Raw genomic sequence first — 15,077 nt, 5'->3', positions numbered from 1 at the left:
GCCACTCCTCAAATGCCCATTTCATGGCCAACAACTCCCGATTGCCCACATCATAATTTCGCTCCGCAGGCGAAAACTTCCTAGAGAAAAAGGCGCAAGGTCTCATAACAGAGCAACCAGGGCCTCTCTGCGACAAAACGGCCCCTGCTCCAATCTCTGAAGCATCCACCTCAACCTGAAAGGGAAGCGAGACATCAGGCTGGCACAAAACAGGCGCCGAAGTAAACCGACGTTTCAACTCCTGGAAAGCCTCCACGGCAGCAGGAGCCCAATTAACCACATCGGAGCCCTTCTTGGTCATATCCGTCAAAGGTTTCACAATGCTAGAAAAGTTAGCGATAAAACGACGGTAGAAGTTAGCGAAACCCAAGAACTTCTGAAGACTCTTAACTGACGAGGGCTGAGTCCAATCAAGAATAGCTCGGACCTTGACTGGGTCCATCTCCACAGCAGAAGGGGAAAAAATGAACCCCAAAAAGGGAACCTTCTGTACACCAAAAAGACACTTTGAGCCCTTGACAAACAAAGAATTTTCACGCAAAATTTTAAAGACCATCCTGACCTGCTCCACATGCGATTCCCAATTATCAGAAAAAAACAGAATATCATCCAGATAAACGATCAAAAATTTATCCAGATAGTTCCGGAAAATGTCATGCATAAAGGACTGAAAAACTGAAGGGGCATTAGAGAGCCCAAAAGGCATCACCAAGTACTCAAAATGACCTTCGGGCGTATTGAATGCGGTTTTCCATTCATCCCCTTGCTTAATGCGCACAAGGATGTACGCACCACGAAGGTCTATCTTGGTAAACCACTTGGCACCTTTAATCCAGGCAAACAAGTCAGACAACAGCGGCAAAGGATACTGAAATTTGACAGTGATCTTATTTAAAAGCCGATAGTCAATACAAGGCCTCAAAGATCCGTCCTTTTTAGCCACAAAAAAGAATCCCGCACCAAGAGGGGAAGAAGACGGACGGATGTGTCCTTTCTCCAGAGACTCCTTGATATATGAACGCATAGCGGTATGTTCAGGTATCGACAGATTAAACAGTCTTCCCTTAGGAAATTTACTGCCTGGAATCAAATCTATTGCACAGTCACATTCCCTATGAGGAGGCAATGCACTGGACCTGGACTCGCTAAAGACATCCTGATAGTCAGACAAATACTCCGGAACTTCCGAAGGTGTAGAAGAAGCAATAGACACAGGCAGGGAATCCTCATGAATACCACGACAGCCCCAACTAGACACTGACATAGCCTTCCAGTCAAGGACTGGATTATGGGTCTGTAACCATGGCAGCCCCAAAACAACCAAATCATGCATTTTATGTAGAACGAGAAAACGTATCACCTCGCGGTGTTCAGGAGTCATGCACATGGTAACCTGTGTCCAATACTGTGGTTTATTTTCTGCTAATGGCGTAGCATCAATACCCCTAAGAGGGATAGGATTTTCTAATGGTTCAAGAATAAAACCACAGCGCTTAGCAAATGAGAGATCCATAAGACTCAGGGCAGCACCTGAATCTACAAACGCCATGACAGGATAAGATGACAGTGAGCAAATCAAAGTTACAGACAGAATAAACTTAGGATGCAAATTACCAACGGTGACAGGACTAACAACCTTAGATATACGTTTAGAGCATGCTGAGATAACATGTGTAGAATCACCACAGTAGTAGCACAAGCCATTCCGGCGTCTATGAATTTTCCTCTCATTTCTAGTCAGGATTCTATCACATTGCATCAAATCAGGTGTCCGTTCAGACAACACCATGAGGGAATTTGCGGTTTTTCTATCACATTGCATCACATCAGGTGTCTGTTCAGACAACAACATGAGGGAATTTGCGGTTTTGCGCTCCCGCAACCGCCGGTCAATTTGAATAGCCAGGGACATGGTATCATTCAGACCTGTGGGAATGGGAAAACCCACCATAACATTCTTAATGGCCTCAGAAAGGCCATTTCTAAAATTAGCGGCCAGTGCCCACTCGTTCCAATGTGTCAGCACGGACCATTTCCGAAATTTTTGGCAATACACCTCAGCCTCGTCCTGGCCCTGAGACATAGCCAGCAAGGCTTTCTCTGCCTGAATCTCAAGATTGGGTTCCTCATAAAGTAAACCGAGCGCCAGAAAAAACGCATCAATATCAGCCAATGCCGGATCTCCTGGCGCCAACGAAAAAGCCCAATCTTGAGGGTCACCCCGTAAGAATGAAATAACAATTTTTACTTGTTGAGCAGAGTCTCCAGACGAACAAGGTTTCAGGGACAAAAACAATTTACAATTATTCCTGAAATTCCTAAACTTAAATCGGTCTCCTGAAAACAGTTCAGGAATCGGAATCTTGGGTTCAGACCTAGGATTTCTGGTAACATAATCTTGTATACCCTGCACACGAGCGGCAAGCTGGTCCACACTTGTAATCAAGGTCTGGACATTCATGTCTGCAGCAAGCTTAAGCCACTCTGAGGTAAAGGGGAAAAGAAAAAAAAAAAAAAATGAGAGAGGGAAAAAAAAACCTCAAAATTTTCATTCTTATAATCCCACTTCTGCAATGCATTAAACATTTAATACTGGCCTGGCATACTGTTATGACCCCAGTGGACAGGGTCTCAGAGGAACGTGTAAGTCTGCGAGATTCAAAAATCCAGCTCATAGGGCTGTGGTAACTGGGTTGACCAAATAGCTACTCCTAACGCCAACACTAGAAGTAGCCGGGGATCATGCCTACGGTGATCGCTAGATGACTCGCGCCAGCCGGAGAATCTAACTACCCCTAGGAGAAGAAAACAAAGACCTCTCTTGCCTCCAGAGAAAGGGACCCCAAAGCAAGATACAAGCCCCCCACAAATAATAACGGAGAGGTAAGAGGAAATGACAAACACAGAAATGAACCAGGTTCAGCAAAGAGAGGCCAGCTTACTAATAGCAGAATATAGCAAGATAACTTATCTGGTCAACAAAACCCTATAAAAATCCACGCTGGAGATTCAAGAACCCCCGAACCGTCTAACGGTCCGGGGGGAGAACACCAGCCCCCTAGAGCTTCCAGCAAAGGTCAGGATACAGATTGGAACAAGCTGGACAAAAATACCAAACAAAACAAAAGCAAAAAGCAAGGAAGCAGACTTAGCTTGAAATACAGGAACCAGGATCATAGGACAAGAGCACAACAGATTAGCTCTGATTTCAACGATGCCAGGCATTGAACTGAAGGTCCAGGGAGCTTATATAGCAACGCCCCTGAACTAACGGCCCAGGTGAGGATATAGGAAAAGACAGAAGCTCCAGAGTCAAATCACTAATGACCACTAGAGGGAGCAAAAAGCAAAATCACAACACTTTACTACCTGAAAAAAAAACCTTGATGAACTTTCGATAGCAGTTTGCAAACCCCAAGGAGTGTTGCAAATAGTGATGAGCGAGTATACTCGTTGCTCGGGTTTTCCCGAGCGTGTTTGAGTGGTCTCCGAGTATTTGTGACTGCTTGGAGATTTAGTTTTTCTTGATGCAGCTATATGATTTAAAACTGCTGGCCAGCCTTAGATATGGGGGTTGCCTGGTGGCTAGGGAAGCCCCACATGTAATCAAGCTGCCTAGTAGCTTCAAATCATGCAGCTGCAGCAAGGAAAACTAAATTGAGTAGTCACAAATACTCGGAGACCACCCGAGCATGCTCGGGAAAACCTGAGCAACGAGTAGTACTCGTTCATCACTAGTTGCATACCTTTCAAGTCATGGGGCTGAACCAAATTAGTAATAGCCTGCACCTTCTTGGGATCCATGCAAAACCCATCATTGGAAACAATCAAGCCCAAAAATGATAACTCCTGTACAAAAAATTAACATTTTTCAAAATTTGTAAAAAGTTGGTTTTCCATGAGTCTCTGAAGGACAGTACGCAAATAGTGTAAATGGGTTTCACTGTCAGGGGAGTAAACCAAGATGTCATCAAGGAAAATAACCAAAATTGACTGATCAGATCAGCAAACACAACATTAATAAAATTTTGAAAAATGGCAGAGACGTTTGTTAGCCCGAAGGGCATAAACAGATTCTCAAAAAGAACTTCTCACATGAGAAATGCCATCTTCCACTTGTCTCTCTCTTCAACCTTTATCAAATTATAGGCTCCATGCAAATCCAACTTAGAAAACCATTTGGCTCCAGACAATTGGTTATACAAGTCAGGAATGAGACGAAGTGGGTAGGTGTTTCTCACAGTGATTTTGTTGAGTTCCCGAAAGTCGAGGCAAGGACGCAAACCACTAATCTTTTTTCTTTACAAAGAAAAAGCCAGCTGCCACAGGAGAAACAGAAGGGCGGATATGCTCCTTACGAAGACTCTCGGCAATAAATTCCTTCATGGCTAGCCGCTCAGGACCAGAAAGATTAAACAAACGGCCCTTGGGTAATTTAGCCCCAGGAATTAAATTGATGGACAATCAAAAGATGGATGTGGCGGTAGAACCTCAGGCCCGCTTTCAGAGAACATGTCTTCAAAGTCCTTCAGGTACTCTGGAATACCTTCCATACTGACAGACGACACAAAAACAGACTTAAAGGACTTAGATAAGGACACATATTTACAACATTGGTTAACACAATTTTCTCAGTAACCTGGTTAATAACAAGGTTATGATGCTGTAACCAAGGCATTCCCAAAACCAACCCAGTATTTGCCCAATTTGATGCCAATTCTGGTGCCCAGAACATATTTGGGCCAGGCTGAAGAGACTTGGTTTTGATGTGGGGCTCCCTGTTCTATATGTATGCACTGTGGTGTCAGTGGCCCAAAGGCATTTAACCCCTTAAAAACATCAGTTACTTATTCAAATCTGTGAAAATGGGCTGTTTGCCCACTTTGATGCCAATTCTGGTGCCCCAAACTCATTTTGGCCAGGCTGGAGGGATCTGGGATTCATGCAGGGCATCACTATCTGTGTACTTGAAGTGTCAGAGCAGTGGTCCAAATTCATTTAAGCCCTTAAAAACATCAGATGCTTATTCAAATATGTGAAAATGGGTTGTTTGCCCTCTTTGATGCCAATTCTGGAGCCCAGAACCCATTTGGGCCAGGCTGGAGGCACCTGGTTTTGATGTGGGGCTCCCTGTTCTATATGTCTGCAGTGTGAGATCAGTGGAATAAAGGCATTTAACCCTTTCTTCAACACTCTTTGGTGCCAACTTTGATGCCCATTTTTGTGCCACTTTTATTGTTTTTTGTAGCTGTTTTTAAGTGTATTCACATCAGGGCACCTCATTGCATTGTGTGTTATTATTGTGATGATTATTTTTTGTTGTTAAACCTATAAAAAACAGAAAAGAAAAAATTGTTGAATAAGAAACTGACGAATAAGAAGCCAACTTCAGCTCCGAATAAGAAACTGAAGGACTAAGAAACCAACTTCAGCCTCCTCAGGGCTGCAGACAATATTGTGCCCCTGGTCTGACCTCTGCTAAGCCCCCTCACTATCAACTGCTAACCTGACTCTGCAGGAGAGAGAGAGAGGGGATTGGAGGAGGTTTGGGATCGAGGACTACCAAGGATGCACAGCGTTATTCACTGTAAGTAATTCTGTAAATCCTCTGGGCACTTCATAAAGCGGCTGCAGACACAGGATTTCCCAGGCAAATGTCTTGTCTGCCTGCCCCAAACGCAGCACCCTGGTCTAAGATACTGGGTAAATATGCTTCACAAACCTATTCAGGCCACAGCTTTACACATATTGGTCTTTGCCATGCTAAGGCCTTTACCTGACCTCAGTAGAACTGCCTGGCAACCAAGTAATACACTCCACAGAGCTTGGCACTCTCTGGGACATATTCTGTAAATACCCTATTCTTTCTCAAAACCATGCAAAAGATACATTCTGCCTAGTTGGGTAGTTTCCAGATGATGTGCGTAGGCTTGTGCAGATTGTTCAATGGCTCTCCGGTCTCTTTCCCTTGAGGAGGCTGCTTCCAAGTAAAATGAGTCTTGTACATGTTCCTGACATGGGTTTCAGGCCTGACATTCTGACCATAACACAGGCCCTCGCTTGTTACACTGTATTCAGAATTTAATTCTAATGCTTTTAGTGTCTAATAGAATCCAATTTACATTGATCATACAGATCCCCCAACTCCTGTATTATATTCATCGTACAGCGACTTCACCAGCAATGACAGTGGCTCCATTGTTCCATTGGGATCCGGTGGCCAAAATTAACTGTGGAGCTCACAAAACTCAGGTTTCACTGCACCTGCTGGCCCTCTGAAAATGTGAAGCAAGGGCCACATAATGATATGGCGGTGGACATAGTGGTGGTGGTGGAGGGCAAAGCCTAGCTTTCAAATGGGCATGCTTTATCTGGCAATGTAAAGGGATCAGAAATATGTATTCCACTAGCTAGCTACAATTTTGAATGAGGGCGTGACCTCCCAAATGTAGGAGTGAGAGCCGTAATAAATGTTAAAGGAAAAACTAAAGCCAAAACGCTATGTGTGAACATATGCTAAAGGGGATATATATATATATATATATATATATATATATATATATATATATATATATATATATATATATATATATAGTACAGACCAAAAGTTTTGACACACCTTCTCATTTAAAGATTTTTCTGTATTTTCATGAGATTATATCTTGTATTCTAGGATCTTCAAAGTAGCCACCTTTTGCTTTGATGACTGCTTTGCACACTCTTGGCATTCTCTTGACGAGCTTCAAGTGGTAGTCTTCCAACAATCTTGAAGGAGTTCCCAGAGAGGCTTAGCACTTGTTGGCCCTTTTGCCTTCACTCTGCCATCCAGCTCACCCCAAACCATCTCGATTGGGTTCAGGTCTGGTGACTGTGGAGGCAGGTCATCTGGTGTAGTATCCCATCACTCTCCTTCATGGTAAAATAGCCCTTACACAATCTGGAGGTGTGTTTGGGGTCATTGCCATGTTGAAAAATAAATGATGGTCCAACTAAACGCAAACCGGATGGAATAACAAGCCGCTGCAAGATGCTGTGGTAGCCATGCTGGTTCAGTATGCCTTCAATTTTGAATAAATCCCCAACAATGTCACCAGCAAAGCACCCCCACACCATCACACCTCCTCCTCCATGCTTCAATTACGCATGTAGAGTCCATCCGTTCACCTTTTCTGCGTCGCACAAAGACACAGTGGTTGGAACCAAAGATCTCAAATTTGGACTCATCAGACCAAAACACAGATTTCCACTGGTCTAATGTCCATTCCTTGTATTCTTTAGCCCAAACAAGTCTCTTCTACTTGTTGCCTGTCCTTAGCAGTGGTTTCCTAGCAGCTATTTTATCATGAAGGCCTGCTGCACAAAGTCTCCTCTTAACAGTTGTTGTAGAGATGTGTCTGCTGCTAGAACTCTGTGTGGCAATGACCTGGTCTCTAATCTGAACTGCTGTTAGCCTGCGATTTCTGAGACTGGTGACTCGGATAAACTTATCCTCAGAAGCAGAGGTGACTCTTGGTCTTCCTTTCCTGGAGTTGTCCTCATATGAGCCAGTTTCTTCGTAGTGCTTGATGGCTTTTGCCACTGCACTTGGGGACACTTTCAAAGTTTTCCCAATTTGTCTGACTGACTGACCTTCATTTATTAAAGTAATGATGGCCACTCATTTTTCTTTACTTAGCTGCTTTTTTCTTGCCATAATACAAATTCTAACAGTCTATTCAGTAGGACTTTCTGCTGTGTATCCACCAGACTTCTGCCCAACACAACTGGTGGTCCCAACCCCATTTATAAGGCAAGAAATCCCACTTATTAAACCTGACAGGGCACACCTGTGAAGTGAAAACCATTTCCGGTGACTACCTCTTGAAGCTCATCAAGAGAATGCCAAGAGTGTGCAAAGCAGTCATCAAAGCAAAAGGTGGCTACTTTGAAGAACCTAGAATATAAGACATAATTTCAGTTGTTTCACACTTTTTTGTTAATTATATAATTCCACATGTGATGAGTTAATTCATAGTTTCGATGCCTTCAGTGTGAATGTACAATTTTCATAGTCATGAAAGAAAGAAAAATCTTTAAAAGAGAAGGTGTGTCCAAACTTTTGGTCTGTACTGTATATACATATATATACATTAAATACATGTAATTCTGAAGAAAATAATGTTTCTTAGAATTTTTCCCTTAAAAAATGTAGGTTTGGTTTGGTAAGTCTTCCTATAAATCCATAAAACTAGCACAATAGTCTGACAACATTATTCCCAGATGCCAAATGTAAGTCAGAAAGGCATGCAGCCATCTTCTCCATGCTGTTCCCAATCAGTTTTAGCTCTTTCCCATCCATTTCAGCTTTTTTCTCAGGTGCCAGACCTGTTTGTTAGGTCCAGCAGAAAAATATTCGGCTTTCCCATTCACTTGCATTGGATTAGTTATTCGGTATGAATACACGGATATTAGCAATTATTTTTGCCGATTTTCCCAAATCCAAATATTTTACTATTTGCTCATTACTAGTTAGTAACATAATTGTTTTTGGCCTGTGGATGAGGCCTGTATAACATTGACTACAGGCTCCAAACAATTTCAAAGTGAGATGTCTCCTGCTGTATTATGTTAGTAATACACAATGGTGCTAAAACTAGATGTCAGCTCTTTATATGGAGAAGGACATGTGATTTCAGCAGCCAATGACACAAGCCGTTGTGTCAGGACATTATGGATGTTTTCTGCGCCCTGATTGGCTAGCCGCAATGTGTACATATAAAGTTAGAAAAAAAATTACTGTTTGCAAGAACGCCGCGCCTCTGAGCTCAGTAAACCCCCTCCCCTAATCAAACACGTGCTCCACGCTCATGATACGCTACCATTATCGTAGCCAAAGTGCTTAAAATAGATTTCCGCAAATATTTTATCAAATGTTGACGACTTTTCCCAATTTTATAAAGTTTTGCTTGTGTTTCTGATCACGAATCCGAATGTGCCATATTTGTGCTGAATTTATGTTTGGAGATTGTTTTTGAACAAATTTGCTCACCATTAGAAACGACTGTTTTGGGGCTCTCGTCTGAAGAAACTTCCTGCTTCTGACCATTTTGGGGGGATTTTGATTTGGATTAAAGTTCACTCTGTAGACTTTATCATGTGCCAACACTTGCTGATTTAGTTATGGTGCCAGTTATATAGTTTACTTTTTCAACTTTCTTATTCGTAAAGTTCAATTACGTAATTCTGTATTTTTCCCATATGTACAGAAATCTCTATGGTACGGCTGTGGCTGGTGATGTAAAATCTTTATAAAAAGCAGTTGGAAAAATAACATTGTCTTGTCTGTGTGTTACACAGAAAAAGATGGGCAAATTGTTCTGTTCCCTCAGAAAGTAGGAAGATCCATGGTCATTGCAGGACATCAGGTATGTCAGTCACACCCTGGCCCTACTGACTGAGGGGCCCAAAGTCCTGTAACAACACCCCAGTAATGAATGGCACAAGGTATGTCAGGGGATAAAATATTATTTGGAAACTATAATATCAACGTACTTACAGTATGTTATTACATTTGATGGTCTATAACCCGGTGGTGGCACATATGACTGTATTCTGCATTTTTTGTGTCTTCCTCTTCTCCCCGCCTTTATCATGCTTTTTTTATTATATCTTTATGCTTTTTTCATAATGTCATTAGTTGACAATAAATCTGTTGTGTAGATAGAGGAGTTTTTTATACAGATTTTGAATTTACTTGTCCTCTTATCCATGGACATGTCCAGTACCTTCCGGTGTCCCCATCTTTATATGATCCGGCTCAGGATTTATGGTTCTGCTGTTGTGTTTGATCAGTCTCATTAATTGTTGGTGTGGGAACCTTTGTATCACTGGGCTAGTTAGAAGTGGTTGTGGCTATAGAAATATTGGAGTGAGATGAATTCGGCAATAATCTGATTTGTAATTCCCGTAGAAGTGAATAGAAATCTAGACACAGTGCAGCTTCCATATTCCCTCTAAGGAAGATACAGGAACAGGACAGATGGCTTCACTACTTTAGGCCACATTCTCACGTTCAGTATTTGGTCAGTTGTTTTACATCAATATTTGTAAGTCAAAATCAGAAGAGGAAAAACTATAATAGAAGCACGTCACCACTTCTGTATTTATCGCCCACTCCTGGTTTTGGCTACAAACACTGATATAAAATGCTGACCAAATACTGACCGTGTGATTGTGACCTAAGTCTAAGTGTCTCATGGAGGATCAACAGGAAAATCACTTTGTCATATTTCAAGTCTGCTTGATTACTCATGATTACAAAACTTTGTTCACAGGAAGATTTTCAAGCAAACAGGAGATTGCAGCATCATTCTAAAAAATAGAGGCTTGAATATATTGGAAAATTATGAAATCTGATGTAAGTACACTTCTTTGTCAGAAAATTCATCGATTTTATATTATTTTTTTACTGATATAATCATTGCTATCTTACTATTATTAGTATTGTTGCCATTGTACATTTCATCTGCCAGATCACTAGTGACTGTTGGCCATCATTGGGTTCTTCACAAAACTCCAAGATGTTGTAAAGTATTAAGGTAGGAAGTGTGGAGATCTAGGCAGAGCTGCTTTCTTCAGTTGATTGATGGTGATTTTGTTAACATTGATTTGTTGTAAGTGCTTCCTATGGCTTTTGGGGACAGCCATGACTAACGGCACTACAGCGTCTGGTTTGTGCCATAAACTTTTAACTTCAATCTTCAGGTCTTGATTAGGGATTAGCGGAATCATGTGTGTTTGGGTTCATCAGGTTCCGTCGAACTCTAGTTCAAAGTTCGGATTGATATTGAAATGTGACCCTGAGCTTGGACATACTCTCCTTTCTTCATATTCTGTCTTTGAACAGCAGTGGAATGAGGCTCAACTCTGCCTTCTGTAACAACTCTGCTGGCATCACAGCATGACCTCTCATCTCTCACACTATCTTACCCACTGCTCCAGGTCATGTTGTGGTTTCTGTTGCCAGCTCCATATTCTGTGCCTCTGCTCTCTGCATGCTTCCTAGCTGTGTGCATTGGGGGGCGTCACCAGAACTCTCTGGTTCTTATGGAATCAGGGGGCACCTGTCTAATCTGTTCCTGACCAATTACCAAGAGGCCTCCAGTATTAAGGACCGCTCCGCCCTGTAGACTGGGTCTGTGCAATGTGTTAACTCAGTTTGTGTTTTGCTTCTGAGCTGACAGGCCTTGCTCTATGTCTTGCCTTCTTTGAAGGCTGTTCTCCTTGCTTTGGCTGTATAGCCTGGTCCCTGTGTCTTTGTTCTTATTCCATGTGTTGTCCCATTACCTTGTCTGAACTTTGTCCTACCTCTGTCTCCTTGTCTGTGGTTTCTTTCCCAGCAGTGCCTCTCTGCTCTGCTCTCAGCTCCACACTCTGCCACCTAGCTTTGCTTCTTACTCTGCAACCTGTGACTTTGCTCTGCACTCTGGGGCTTGCTCTGCTCTTGTTTCTGCACTCTGTGCCTTTGCTTTGATCTTGGCTCTTGTCTCTGCACTCTGTGCCTTTGCTTTGCCCTTGGCTCTGCACTCTGTGCCTTTGCTTTGCTCTTGGCTCTTGTCTCTGAAATCTGTGCCTTTGCTTTGCTCTTGGCTCTTGTCTCTGAAATCTGTGCCTTTGCTTTGCTCTTGGCTCTTGTCTCTGGACTCTGTGCCTTTGCTTTGCTCTTGGCTCTGCACTGTGTGCCTTCTCTCTGCTCTTGGATCTGCACTCTGTGCCTTCACTACGCTCTTGGCTCTGCACTTTGTGATTCTACCTTTGTCTCTCTGCGGATTTGCCTCTGTTCCGCACTCCTGCGGTTCTGCTCCGTTCTACTCTGCTCCACTCCTGCTGCAGAAATCTCTTGCTGCAGCTCCTCTCCGCATTCCTTGCGGTTCTGCTCTGCTTAGCTTCTGCTTCTGCAGAAATCTAACTGCAGCTCCTCTCTGTATTCCTTGCGGTTCCGCACTGCCTAGCTTCTGTTGCTGCTCTATCTCTTGCTGCTCTACCACTCCTATCTGCAGCCTTGCGGTTCTCTTCCTGTGTGAACAGGTCCCAGCCTGTTCCTTCATACTCCTTTCCTTCTGGCATCTCCTGTGTGATCAGGTCCCAACCTGTTCCATCATACTTCATATCCATACCTGCACCTCCTGTGTGAACAGGTCCATACACCACACCAACCTGCCCTATGTCTCTGCAATTCCTGCCAGCCCTGTGTCTCTGCCGTTCCTGCCAGCCCTGTGTCTCTGCCGTTTCTGCCTGCCTTGTGTCTCTGCTGTTCCTGCCAGCCCTGTGTCTCTGCCATTCCTGCCAGCCCTGTGTCTCTGCAATTCCTGCCAGCCCTGTGTCTCTGCCGTTCCTGCCAGCCCTGTGTCTCTGCCGTTTCTGCCTGCCTTGTGTCTCTGCCATTCCTTCCAGCCCTGTGTCTCTGTTGTACCTGCCAGCCCTGTGTCTCTGCCGTTCCTACCAGCCCTGTGTCTCTGCTGTTCCTGCTAGCTCTGTATCTCTGCCATTCCTGCCAGCCCTGTGTTTCTGCCGTTCCTGGCCAACCCTGTTTCTCTGCCGTGCCTGCCAGCTCTGTGTCTCCACCGTGCCTGCCAGCCCTGTGTCTCTGCCATTCCTGCCAGCCCTGTCTCTGCCATGCCTGCCAGCCCTGTGTCTCTGCCGTTCCTGCCTGCTCTGTGTCTCTGCCGTTCCTGCCAGCCCTGTGTCTCTGCCGTTCCTGACAACCCTGTGTCTCTGCCGTTCCTGCCAGCTCTGTATCTCTGCCATTCCTGCCACCCCTTTGTCTCTGCCGTTCTTGCCAGCCCTGTGTCTCTGCCGTGCCTGCCAGCCCTGTCTCAGCTGTGCCTGCCAGCCCTGTGTCTCTGCCATGCCTGCCAGCCCTGTATCTCTGCCGTTCCTGCTAGCCCTGTGTCTCTGCCATTCCTGCCAGCCCTGTGTCTCTGCACTTCTTGCCAACCCTGTGTCTCTGCCATTCCTGCCAGCCCTGTGTCCCTGCCAGCCTTGTGTCTCAGCTGTGCCAGCCTACTTGTCTGAGTTTCAGCCGTGCTCATCTGCCAGTCCTGCCTGATGCCCGCACCTGTCCTAATGTTCCTGTTCTCCAAGTGGGATCAGCATCCACACCCAGACACCACCCTGGAGTAGCACGTGGCAGCTGCCTGCTGTACAAGCCTGACCACACCATCAGAGGCTCTAGAGAAGACCAAGGCAGCTGTCATAGTCACGCCCCTTCCAGGGTAGTCTGGTTCGTGGCACAGTGGGGCCACAAACCCCCCGAACTCATGCCCACCAGTCAGGGCGTGAGCATGACACCTTCAATGTACCCATTCCAATAAGAACACATAAAGCCATAGTAGGATCAGTGGTGACCAATAGACACTGTAAATCTAGTCTCTTTAGCCAAGTGGTCTGTAAGAAAACTCCCGGAGAAAAGAGGTAAAGTCATCTCATACTTGGCTAAAAAGACCAGGTTTATCCACAGGGAAGAGAGAACCAAATGTCAGGAACAGAGAATCACAGTAACAAATGAGAAACAATGACAGATTGGGAGAGCAGCAATATTAATGATAATTAGTGTCTATTTCTATATGGATTTAAGGTATATTAACTAGTGCTTGTTATGGTTAATCTATATCCAGGTAGGTACAGTAGTCTGAATCCCCCATCATCCACCTCACTCAGTCTAAACACTCAGATGCAATAATCACTATGAACGTTGGCATCTAAGGTGTCTAACAAGCTTTACCAGAGTTATTTCTGATTGTGACCACTGAAGCGGATGACAGTTGTAAGATATAGATGAAACCCCTACTATGAACCTTGTCATTCAATCCTTGCTGTGCAATGAACTACAATACAACTCCTTAATACTCAGGATTACTGTTGAGCGATACCGTCCGATACTTGAAAGTATCGGTATCGGATAGTATCGTCCGATACCCGAAAAGTATCGGATATCGCCGATACCGATACCTGATACCAATACAAGTCAATGGGACACCAAGTATCGGAAGGTATCCTGATGGTTCCCTGATGGTGGCGGTCACGTGACCGCTCACGCGACCAATCACAAGCCGCAACGTCATCTAAGGTCTTTCAAGCGCTCATTCTTAGGAACGGAAGCTGCCGGTTACAACCAGGGTGCGTCAGAGGGTGAGTATATCCCTATTTTTTATTTTAATTCTTTAATGTACACATTAATATGGTTCCGATTCCGATTCCCGATACCACAAAAGTATCGGAACTGGGTATCGGAATTCCGATACCGCAAGTATCGGCCGATACCCTATCCTTGCGGTATCGGAATGTTCAACACTACTCTAGATCTATGTGATCAGATTAGATATTCTAGCACAATACAAACACTTTGTGTAATATGGATACCTCTATACATAACAGGTCTACCCTAATACCGCAAGTATTGTGCCCACCAATAGTTTCATGATGTCACCATTACGGTATTGCTGGTTTTGCACTGTGTGATATTATAGATGATGACATTTTATTTTACTATTTATTCAGGAGATCAATCTGACCATGAATTCAGAATTTTTCCTATTAGGATTTCAAAGTGACCAACGTTCAACTATTTTCTTGTTCTGTCTTCTCCTGGTGGTTTATGGTGGAACAATATGTGGGAATCTCCTGATCATCACCCTGGTGTCCACCAGCAAGAACCTCCACACTCCAATGTACTTCTTCATCTCACAACTGTCCATCTGTGACATTTTGTTACCTACATATATTGTCCCCAACATGTTTCACATCCTACTGAATAATGGGGGGTCCATTACTGTTAATGGATGTATCGCTCAGTTTTTTTTTTTCTGTGCAGCAGAAGGTTTTGAATGCTCCCTCCTCACGTTGATGTCCTATGACAGATATGTGGCCATCTGTAATCCCCTCCGCTACACGTCTACCATGACAAGTGACCGCTGTGTGATGTTGGCTGCCATCTGTTGGGCGCTGGGTGTGTTTACTGCACTGATGTACTGTATAACAATATCGATGCTGACATTTTGTGGATCGAATATCATTGACCACTTTTTCTGTGATCTTGC

General features: G+C 44.0%; 1 protein-coding gene across 1 annotated transcript in view; it reads right to left on the bottom strand.

The window, feature by feature from the left end:
• The window catches only part of LOC143774732 (olfactory receptor 2D2-like), a 70,633-nt gene extending 55,889 nt beyond the window's left edge, over nucleotides 1-14,744 (bottom strand). The window contains exon 1 of the mRNA XM_077262497.1: nucleotides 14,673-14,744. Within this exon, the coding sequence (XP_077118612.1) occupies nucleotides 14,673-14,744 (72 nt within the window). The remainder of the gene's footprint in view (nucleotides 1-14,672) is intronic.
• Nucleotides 14,745-15,077: the final 333 nt, after the last annotated feature.

Source organism: Ranitomeya variabilis, chromosome 5 (assembly GCF_051348905.1).
Source record: "Ranitomeya variabilis isolate aRanVar5 chromosome 5, aRanVar5.hap1, whole genome shotgun sequence".
NCBI lineage: Eukaryota > Metazoa > Chordata > Amphibia > Anura > Dendrobatidae > Ranitomeya > Ranitomeya variabilis.
Note: the sequence above shows the minus strand (reverse complement) of the source record. Positions and strands in the feature narration are given on the sequence as shown.